This window comes from Mytilus trossulus, chromosome 8, assembly GCF_036588685.1.
Source record: "Mytilus trossulus isolate FHL-02 chromosome 8, PNRI_Mtr1.1.1.hap1, whole genome shotgun sequence".
NCBI classification, from domain to species: Eukaryota; Metazoa; Mollusca; class Bivalvia; order Mytilida; family Mytilidae; genus Mytilus; species Mytilus trossulus.
In genome coordinates, this window is record NC_086380.1 from 21,868,567 (window position 1) to 21,880,766 (window position 12,200).

The 12,200-nt window shown below is 32.5% G+C and overlaps 1 protein-coding gene across 1 annotated transcript; it reads left to right on the plus strand.

The window, feature by feature from the left end:
- The first annotated feature begins 708 nt into the window (after positions 1-708).
- Positions 709-10,359, plus strand: LOC134727457 (potassium voltage-gated channel protein Shal-like). Its single transcript, XM_063591840.1, has 3 exons — positions 709-1,158; positions 1,901-2,039; positions 10,094-10,359. The coding sequence occupies exons 1-3, from the start codon at positions 709-711 to the stop codon at positions 10,357-10,359; spliced, it is 855 nt and encodes a 284-aa protein (XP_063447910.1).
- Positions 10,360-12,200: the final 1,841 nt, after the last annotated feature.

A 12,200-nucleotide genomic window follows, 5' to 3' on the forward strand; every position in this document is an offset into this window, starting at 1 on the left:
ATAGCATTGTCGGTATTTACAGAACTGCAATCTTGATGTTGCTGCTAAAGTGCGGATATTATGATTTGAGATTGAGCAGTATTAACCTCTTGTGATTTTTGACGCGGAATATATAACTTCTTATCAAAGAGATTTGCCTTTGCTTTTAGCCAATGAGTAGGCAAAACCTTTACAGTTATATAATAATCATTGGTATCGCTTCGTTAGATCTTTAACTGCAGGTCTTCAACTTTTCAATTTATACGATCCCTATCAGACAGGCCCAATGAAGGCTCATATCTGAAAACTCAATAAAATATTTCATTTAATTTTGAATCTGCGGAACACTGGGATTTCAGTAGTTGATATTGGTCAAGATTAGCTTATATCTTACTTTTACTAAGCCATAAATAAATGATATTAAATTCATCAGAAATAATGGCATTTTCAAATTAATTCCTATCAAGTATATTAGCCTTCTGTCATTACCACGAATAATGTGTCAGTTAAAGGTTGACTGGAATTATCAAAAAAGTCATCAAAACTTCTCTTCCAGGTGTATTTACAATCTGAATAATGGCTATATATACAAACGGTAATTAGCGTTTCAAATATCAAAACTATATTTCCCATGAGCTGATTAAAAGTATTACTTTATTATATAACAGTGCACTACATGGACTATTAAAATAAATAGCTGAGGTTATACAGCAGTTAGACAGACCCATCATGGAGGAGAAATACGTAATTATCAATATATCTGGACAAATCTATAAAATACAGAGACATCTAAAAATTAAACTACCAGCAGAAAACAAAAGAATATGCATAACTGAAAATGGTGAAATGCAAACTCACTTTATATATTACAGAGATAAAGACGTGTTTGAGAGAGTTTTGAAATTCTATGGTGGATCTTGTATTCATATTCCTCATAATGTTTGTCCTGTTGAATTTGTCGAAGAGTTAAAGTTCTGGGGTATCAATCCTAGTGCCTTGTCATCATGCTGTTTTCTAAAATGCAAACAACAGACAGCGGAAAACGTTTTGCTACACACCTACATGAAAGATCAAGGCATAGAGGAGGTAGACACACTATCTACCGCTATTTCAAAATTACAAAGACTTTTGTATGGCCGGCATATACTGGAAATAAACGGAAATTCTATGCCATGTAAGGTAATTATGTTTTAATTTGCTTTAGACGCAATTGATATAAACATGGTTGTTTTGTACTTGTATATTCTCTTTTTCAGATCAACCCGATATGTTATCGATTATTAGCAAATATACTATCATATATTATATATAAAAAAAAAGGAACCAGCAGTCTACCGACTTCCAGAAAAAAACTGAATGCTTTTTATTCGTATATATTGTTTGACTGTATTCGATTTCCCACGCTATTTCGAATACAATAACTAAGAAACCAAATTGAAGTTCGAATCAGATCGACTCAAATTTCAGAATCTTTATGATAAAAAATAGAAAGGCAAACTATATAAACAGGAAGCACGCATTAGTTAAGACAGTAAAGACAAAGTCGAGATACAAAATGTGACGAAGAAAAAAAGCCAATACCATGAACATGAACGAAAAACAGTCAGATAACATTATGATCGAACATAAAGAATCATACCGGATATGATCTTATGTGCTCCGGAATGGTAAACTTAACAAATGTCGTCAGTGGTTTTTTTTAAGAGCTTATAAATCTTCGATGCTAAGTCACACTCGAAAAATGTCTCCATTCAGTTTAGGATGACGGGATGTTAGCCACTTCAATTGGTTAGAATACATCAGATGCCATCCCAGAAATAAATGCATAGTCGCATAAAGAATTAAATGCATTGTATAGAAAAAAAGGTTTCTAATTTACTGGCTGAAATGCTTTTAGTTAAATAAATTTATATAATTTCAGGTTTATTTTGCCTTATCAACATTTTGTATTCTGCTTGCGGTATTTAGCATAGCAATCAGCACTTTACCAGAGTACAGACGACATGACTCTGATACTAATGTAACTGAACATGAGTATGCTTGTTCCAGCTGTTCAGGTGGTAATAAAGCAAGAATAGACTCATCAAATGATATATTTTTGAAAGACAATGAGATGTTAGAGCAAATAACAGATTCAGCAAACAGAACTGATCCTTTGAATAATTTCCACACTGATAAGCTATCAGATATGCTAAACAATTTTCAACTCAAAGTTGACTGTTTTGAAATGACACAAGATTTTTTTGTAGTTATACTCATTGGGACAAATGTTTGCTTCGCTGTTGACATTATGTGTCGATGCTTTTGTGCAAAGTCTATGAAATCTGTTCTTGTGGATCCGCTGAATATCATTGACATAACTTTAACAATTTGCGCAATTTTTAAAGTTATTCAAGAGCAAACAGATCCAACTGCCAACTATCATGTTTTACTGTATATCCAGAGTTTCAGAGTGTGCCGACTATTTCGTCTGATACGGAGACTCAAAGCCTTTAGAGTCCTTTACTTTACTTTAAAATCTAGCAAGAAAGAACTATTGGCAATGTGTATGTACGTTTGTTTTGTCGTCATTCTTCTGTCCAATTTTATATATTTCGTTGAAGGCGAAAACTTCTCCAGTATTCCACATTCTTGGTGGTTTAGCATCGTAACCATGACGACTTTGGGATATGGTGATATGATTCCAAAAACGGTGGTTGGAAAAATACTTGCTTCATTTTGTTCCCTTCTCGGTTTGTTGTTGTTTTCCTTGGTAATTCCTGTCATGGCGACTACTTACATATCTATATATGGAATTGCTGACATCGACATTGATGGTTTTATTGACGTCAGTGGTGAGTCATTGAAAAGACGATCAGTACCGAGAGAAGATGATTTAAGTTCAACCCAAGACGAAATATTTATTGTATAGGATGAAATACAACAATGTCTGAGATGTAGCTGATATTTATATGTTGATATTTATTTTACTTTGCATCTCTATTTCTAAGACGGCGTCCCAAAGCTTAAAGATGTACATAGAAATAAATACTAGTATTAAAAAACATTTTCCTGTACAATTTATTGCTTTACATGTATCAATATATGGACCACATAAGACCTGATGTGCAAACATTCACATTCGTTCATGCTTTTGAATTAGTGAATGTTCGTGTATATTTGGCTGCTGAAATTGATAAAATGACATTTATTTATTCGTTGGTATATGATACAATGCCGCAATTGAAGTCTTGGTAGAAGTTTGACAATCCCAATGACTGTTTGAAGCCATTTCTAATGATGTTCGTTTGAACCTGGGCTTTTTTGTGATAACTTGAAGATTGTCGCCACTTGACATGAGTTGTTGCGTACCAGATATGCCATTATATTTTTAACACCTCATAAGTAAATGTAAAAGTAGGAGTAACATCTGATTTCTCAAATGTAGTAACTGATTAAATTAAACAGTCTTAATGTAAACATTGGATTTAAAGTAAAGGTTGATGGTAAGATTCCCACAGTAAGCGAGCCCAGTCAATATCTGAAACCTTCCTTGTGCGGAAGCAGCAAGACAAGGTTGCCTGTAGTGAATTAAATATTGCAATGAATGAACATATTATCAGTACTATTCATCATAATCAAATTGATTGATGTGCAAAACAAGGTTGCGATTATATACACATTTAACCTGCATATTTTGTATTCAAAATTGTTTGTTGATATTTAATTATGGATCAAAGAGAAAACCATTATCCCTGCTTTTTGCAACTATTGTCTTTTTAAAGTTTGTTCCTGTATCGTACTGACACAAGCACCATGATTCCAATTTTTAAGAAGAGACTGTTGCATGATTTCTGGTGATTATCATGGTATCATGTTCAATTAGAGCATTTGTTAATTGTTTATGTTCCTGGTTATTACCAGGGTCACAGCTTGGAGAAACACGCGCTCTATATTTTATAGACGACCAGCATATAAGACTACTGGCACCATCTTGTCATTTCATTGGTCAATTTCACGGTCATTTCATCATTCCTACTGGAACGAACTGAGCGCTCCTCCTGGTTAACCTCTTTTTGCCATATGTTTAAGAATTTCTCCAGACACTCATTGAAAACCATTTTGTGAATCTATTGTAATGAAATCTCTCCTCAGTGACAATGATACAACTAACAATTCAAGTCACAATTTGTAAACCAAACAATAATAAGACTGAGTAGGACTAACGACAGCAGGACGCAATTCTTCACCAATATCTACTTGTTCTTCTGGTGTTAATAATGAATACAACCATGAGATCGCTGTCTCGTCCATACTTGCTGAAATGATAACTGAACAACAGAATTCGTTGTATCTAAATTTGGTATTTAAAATCACTTCACGGAAGAGGAAAATATTAGAAAGTTATCAAAAAATTCAACTGAAAATTACAAATCTATATTCAAAACTAATGAAATAGATGATCGACGCTTCAACTATATATAACTTCAAAAGTTCAAATCTATAAAAAAAAATATCCTTAAATCTATCGAAATCGTTGATCGACGCTTCAACTCGAAAATACATACAATTTATATATATAAAAGAACTAAGTGTTTACCGTGTGAAAACCAAACCAGGTGGTCGTGTGGTCTAGCGGGACGGCTGCAGTGCAGGCGATTTGGTGTCACGATATCACAATAGCATGGGTTCGAATCCCGGTGAGGGAAGAACCAAAAATTTGCGAAAGCAAATTTACAGATCTAACATTGTTGGGTTGATGTTTAGACGAGTTGTATATATATATATATATATATATACGAGTCTAAATTGAAACCTACGTTCAAACCTATGACTGCGTTGGATAAAAACCGCAATTTTTATACGTGTGCATGTCAAACAAATTTCGTTGTAGAAGGGTCGAAAAACAGCACAAACAACATTTTCCAAAAGACCAAAAGAGTGAAAAAGTATATTTAAACAAAACGCATTTGACTAACAGGTCGAACAACTGATGTTCTTTAACCCTGCTGACTGCCATTGGCGATTGCCAAATAAAATTGATCACAAGATGTAATAAAATGGATCTTAATATAAATTTAATACGTCACAGAATTATTTTTTTTGTTAACTTGTGGACAGGATGTTGTGCCACACACATTCGGTGTCAATATTTCTTTAGTACACCATATCCGGATTTCGACAATAAATGTCTCTTCAGTGATGTTAGGGATCGAAACGGTATTTGGAAGGCCATATAAAAAGTACCCTCATTTTTAGAGAAAGTACCCTCATTTTCAGATTAACTCTTGAATTTTAAGAGTCAATATATAGGATGAACGGATCATATAAACCGGAGGATATATATATATATGTATTTATATACTATTTGTGTTGATGGAATACCAATAAACATATACACATTTGATAGAATTGCTCTATATTTAAGATATCTAGATGAAAATCATGCCAACGTAATTGTAAAAAAAAAAAAAAAACATTAATGTTATATTTGTAGTGATGATCAACGTACGTTCAATAAGCCACTTTAATAACTTAAATACCCTATGGAATTTTGATGTCTTAAATTGTCTATCGGCTATTCAACTTCAGAAAAATGTTTTTCATAAATATCAAATGTGGTAGAAACGACGTTAAAACAACCTAAAGTGACGTTATCCATTTTACAACGAATATCCAACTTCTGATTTAGTAGAAAGGTCATAACTAACAATTCCTAAAAAAACGTTTGTGAACGACATAGGTAATAACAGTAACTCTTCATTTTCAAACACTATACGGGCATTTTCTGAATAGTTCTGTATGTGAAGCACAATGAATATGAAAGTGGCAAAAAAAAATAGCTTCCGAAAAATCATCCTTTTGTAGTTAGAACATGTGGAATTATTTGCAACTGCAGTATAGGTGTGTTTAAAATGAACAACATTAAATCGGTCGTACAATTCTTTGATCTACCAGCTTTATTTATTATGTTAATTCGTAAGTAGATAAATATTTGTCTAAATATCTGCTTTTTTATCCGGATTTCGATACTGGATATTTGTCACACATTTACCACCGTTTCTAGTTATAGACCCACATTAGATGGTTAAGCTCAGGCCATTTGTAATCATGTTCAAGCTGATTTCTTGTTCATTTCAGAATTTCCGAAGCCTTGTGATTTTTTTATGTTGTTTTGTTGTCAGGAAAAGGAGAGTTGCAGGTTGGTGTTAAAAATACTTTATCTGTGATTCAGGTGTTGATGAATTATTAGTTGTATCAATATAATCTGGACAAAACAATGTTTGATGATTGCTGCAGGAAAGGGGCATGATGTGTTATTTGTTTTTTAAATAAATTTTGTAATGATAAAGGATTTGATCAACCGTAATAAGGTATTTTAGGTCGTGTTATACAAGCTGCACAAGAAAGCATAATTTAAAATCAGTAGCACATTCTTCGGTTGAGATCGAAGCACCAGATACAATGTCATATTTATCAAATCAAAATAATGTTTAGACTTATTATACATCGAAGTATTTGATTTAAAAATAAATTATCATAAGAAGGTGACAATCGGACATACCATTGTAGCTGTCGAAATGTTAGCTGTTGCTGTAATTGATTAATCATAAATAAATAATGCAGTTTAAAATGCAGCATGTTTGACCGAGTGCTTGGCGTTTAAGCCAAAATTCACTGATAAATATGCATATGATTTGTCGTTTGAAAGAGACAGAGACCTTATTTGAGACAAAATGTCTCCTGTAATGCCATCATTTTTTAAGATGTACCAGTCTTTTTTGCCAAAAAAAATTAGTTAGACCTAATGTAATTTCTCTAACCTCAAAGCTAAACTTGAGAAGCACTTATTGGCTGCCATTGTGTTCTGTGCACTAAAACTAGGTTAATCTAGCATTGTATTTGCTAGCGATATTTCTATTGGAGACGATGCAGAGGCTGCAAATAACGTCAATGCAGAATTATAATTGGCAGATTGAAGGTTGAGAATAAGAACCAGTTCGCGGCAATTTTTCGTCTTTTGACCTAGTTGTCACCGATATTCTGCCGTGTGTTCATTCCTTGAGTGGGTGTTATTCCACCTTAAGTTTTATTTTTTGGTATTGGTAAAAATTCATGCTTTCACTTCCTCAGGACAAAATAATATTGATAGCGCGGCTATTGGTGCTGGGATGTTTGTTTTGTTTTATATGAATTAGAATTAAAGTTTCGCCATGTTAATTAATAATCCAACAACACGTACTGCGTTCTATCTGGCAAAGTTAATTATTGGTGTCGGTAAATTTGGCGAACCCCAAGAATAGCTCACCATGTGCCTTTTGTTGAAAAATTGTGCAAAATGGCAAGCTTGAGCCAGTTTTCCTTGAGGGACAAATGGCATGAGATATCGTATATAAGATCGTATTTTGTTCGTATTAATATAGGAGGAAAATCATACGTAAGTATGTGTTTGCAAGAAGTTACGTTTTAAACATAGTTGTCAAGAGGGCCTACTTTTTGTTTACATCTTATAACAATTTGTAGTGATAAGTTTTTTGAGTATTTGCCAGTATTGACGAGTATTGGCCAGTATTATAAGCATTTCCCTGGACTTACCTGTTTGTACCACCATATATCCTAGAGTTGCCAAGTTTTTTTAACCTTGGCTTACAAAACAATTTTGATAATGACATTATAAACAGAATCTTCTGTTTCGAAAAATTAACTTAAATTATCTTTATCGAATTTCTTCAACTTGTATCAGTCTCTGTGTTTCTCGTGGATTACGTGTTTAATTTCTAAGCCTAATGAACTACAGCATTGTGTGCAGGAAGATCACTTAAGAATATCCACATGTCCCGTGAGATAATATTTTTCTAAGCAAGGTTTTTAACTTTTTAATCGGATTCATAAGCAAACAAAAGGGGCAATTAATATGAAATTGATATTCTGAGCGCACAATTAGAAGATAAACCTATCAATTAAAAGGTTTAAGATACTATATGATACAATTGGATATTGAGTGCTTTGAATCCACTGAAAATTTATAAAGTGATAAACACCAGATGATCATGGTGTACAAATATGTCTTCGGAGTGTTATATTTACTAACCACTGGTGGTAATGTATTATTTTTCTTAAAGCATAAATACTGTTAAAAACTTCTCAATTATCATTTTTTTACCCAAAAACATCAAAAGAAACAATAGAGTTGAAGCTACACGAACCTCATCAAAACAGGGGATGATCTAATGTGTAAGCAGTTCTTGCATTGCTTAGTTATTTTCTCTATCTTTTTTTTTTAAAAATTGATTCATTAGGATATAAAAAAAAACAAATTGCTACGTGTTGATACAAAATTTGAAAAAAAATTTATTATATTATACATGAATCTTTTTCAAAGACATCAAACAACATGTTTCAGTACTCCCTGTTGAACTTACAACAAAAATAATTTTAATTTACCGGTGAATGTTAGTTCACTTTGACAGCATTTGTTGTCATAGATGCAATTTATTGATCAGTGTATTTTCACTTCTTTTTGTTAATATGTCTTTTGATTGATTTTAACTATTTCAATTGATATGTTATAGTGTGTCTTTCTATGTCGTGATGTTACGCTACCGATTTAGGTGAGTGTGAACGTTGACACCTATCAAACATTCAAACCTGCTGAATTTGCCTGCACCTGTCTAAAGTCATCAACCTCATATCCAATAGCTGTCATATGTTGATGTGGTTTATAAGTGTTTCTAGTTTGTTTCTCGATTTGTATATAGATATATAGATTTTAACGTTGTTTTTATTATATGAATTCTGTTATTATAGTCTTTTTGTTGCCCTTTATCGTTTTCTGTTCTGTTAATAACGACACTTTGAAACAGGAAACATATACTTATTACTGCAACGGTGATCGGTTAAAGAGGTAACAAGAACCTCTCGAAATTGTCAGTTTGAATTGCATTGTGTTCATTGTAATAAACCACTGACCAAATGAAACAAACTGGGCAGCGTCAACCCCCGGGGTGACTGGGGAACAAAACTGTGGTCACTTGGTATTCTCCCGACCGGTAGTAAATTGCTTGCCGAAGTGGGGCGTCTTTCTTTTTTCGATACAATTGTTACCCATTTTGAGGATTTTTTTCTTGAAAAACATAATGAAAGGGCAGATACGAAAATTACTAAAGTAATAGATTGATATGTTTTTCGTGGGTTTTTTCTAATCGGAGGATATACATTTTCTACATCCAACTTTAAATATACCACCGTCATCGACTTGATATATAGTTGGTCTGCTTAGCTATGTACTAGATACATTGAAAACTTATGCAAATGGTGTTTTAAAAAAAAAACACTTCGGAATTGAGAAGAAAATTGTCATTCTATTTATTTCTATTAACTTTAAATAAAACTTGTCAATATAATAAACATTACAGTATACATTTATCGCCTTCTCTAACAAAGAGCTTCGATTCTTTTGTTCTATTGCAATCGGGTTCCGCCTATTTGGGGTCAGGTTAGATATAGCTTCATCATACAAATAAAATTTTCTATTGGAATGCCCTTTTGATAAAAGCGGTTCCCCTGATCAAAACTTTCACTAAACATTTGTTTATAGATAAAGTCCTTCGTAATTTACTTTTTTGATAACTAAGGTAAAAAAAGAGAAAAAAAAAATCTCCACCATTTTGTTTAGAATACTTAATTAAGTATACAATATTACCATATGTTGTTTTTAAAACTAGTTGAGAGAGGTAATTCCAATCTGAAATCCTACTATCGTTTTCTGTTATGAACATAAGTCTGTGAGTTTGTATAAAATGTCACTGGTATAGGATTGTGGACTTGTGCATTAAAGCTGCAGTCACAAAATATAGGCACTCAATAATGCAATATACAATGTTGAAAACGTTTACCAAAAGTCAGTTTTCAATCGACAGAACAAAGCAAAACATCTACCAAATTCGGATATTGCACTGAAATTTTCAGTAAATTAAAAGAGAAATGGTGGGTTAAAACTTTTGTAACAATAGACAAATAACTAATAACAAAGGGAACCGAACAAACATGTTAATGGTTTTAGATTAGGAACATAACGGTAATTGTTGCATACAACAAATATATGATCGATTTCAACACGCATTTCTTGTTGTAGCCTTTTCGGATGTAAATATTGCATTTATGAAACCAACAAAGCTCTCGTCAACTCGTAACACCGGATGTTGTGACTCTGACTATGCCGTTGATGGAGACACACGTGATTGGGTGAAAGACAGTGTTTGGGAATTCAGGTGTTCACATACAGTCGGTGTACCAAATCAGCAGCAGGAATGGTGGGCAGTCGATCTACTAGATATATATACTATTCGGCATATAGATATTTATGGACGGACAGATGATCGTTGTGAGTATACAATTTAAAGTATAGTTACTTTACTACATAACAATAGGGAGATATTATGATCAAAAAATCATGTATCTAAGACTAATAAAATTAAATAAAATATTAGTCAGTACACATTCACATTTCAGTGAATTTAGTCTGAAGTCGTCACAAATTCAGTACCTCATTTTTATAAAACACATTCAATATCTGTATTACGTTAACACGTGATTAATTGTAAGATGGTTCCATCATTTCCCAGATCAATCAGTAAGTCAGATCTTTATCAAGTAATTATGGTAAGTTTGAGTAGATTGAAAACTATAAAAGTACAAACAGGCATAATATCTGTTATTTACGCTACGATTGCGTAATTTGTATTTTAACAAAAATATCAGGAGGCGCTTTTGTTGAATCTTAACGAAATCATTGGACCATATCTATATTTGATTGAATTCCAACTTAAGTCTTGTTGTTTGAAATCAAAATCATTTGAAAATACTTGAATTTAATGCCATTGCTTTCTTTCATAATGCATTTATAACGTTGGTCGTACAAGCAGACAATCTCATTGGTGTTATTTATTTTATCTTGCTATGTTTTCGTGTATAGTTTCAACACATTTAATTTATTATGTCTGTTTTGTTCACGCATCGTTGTAAATATAAAGGAATTTGATGAAACTATTGTTAAAGTAAGAGGTTGAGTGCTATAAAACCAGGTTTAATCCACCATTTTCTGGATTTGAAAATGCCTGTACCAAGTCAGGAATATAGCAGTTATTGTAAATTCGTTTGATGTGTTTTGTCATTTGATTTTGCCATGTGAGTAGGGACTTTCCGATTGAATTTTCTTCGGAGTTCAGTATTTTTGTGATTTTACTCTATACCTATTATTCATAAAGATTAACAATGCGGATATTCAATTTTTTATTACTTTGAGCAAATGATGTTTATCAGTACAAATATAATATATACGCAAATACAATATATCATAAATCAATACAACATACATAACTGTTAAATGAATACATCCGAGAAGAATAATGATCTATATTAAGTATTAGTAACTTATAACATGTCTGTTCTACATATACGTAGAGTAAACAAAATCATTAACGGAACACTACAGATATAATCAACTCTTCTTTTTAATACTTAGTTCATGAATAGCACACATGTGCCATCGTCATCAACTTACTTTTAGATCTATTTAACTTTCAGCTTGGTATCTAGAAAACTTTGATGTTGAGGTTATTTTGCCAACCTGTTCATGTAATCCCTGGGATAATTTAGCTGTTGGAAGTGTATTTCACTGTCATTATCAGGCCACAGGAGTTGAGCACATTGTTGTGACTTGTCCTCCAAACACAACAGGAAGGTTTGTCAGGATAAAACGACGTGATTTGAATGCATTAGTCATTTGTGAATTAGAAATATATGGGAATCTTACCAACAGTTCGTTTGAGTCAGGTAAAACCCATTACGTTCATAACTAATCTGTTAAAAGTTTTATTAAGCTGAAGATGGCTGCTACTTTAGGAATGCAGAATATAAAACATAATCAATAGTAGCGTTGAAATCAATTATAAATTTTATAGTTTAATCTAACTTTTCGAATGCTAAAATTATAGGATTTAAAGAAAATAATAACTAAACACAGAAATACTTGAGGAGTATATGGGCAATATATATAAGTCAACCTTTTGAAGTGTTACTAGCCTTTCAATAATTAGTTATAGCCTGGTCCCCGCACGGCACAATTAACATTCGTATCCAATATAAATTGACTTAGAATACAAGTGTGTTCCTGTCTTGGTTGTTTTTTTAGTTTTTATAGTTATCAAAGGTACCAGGATTATAATTTAATACACCAGACT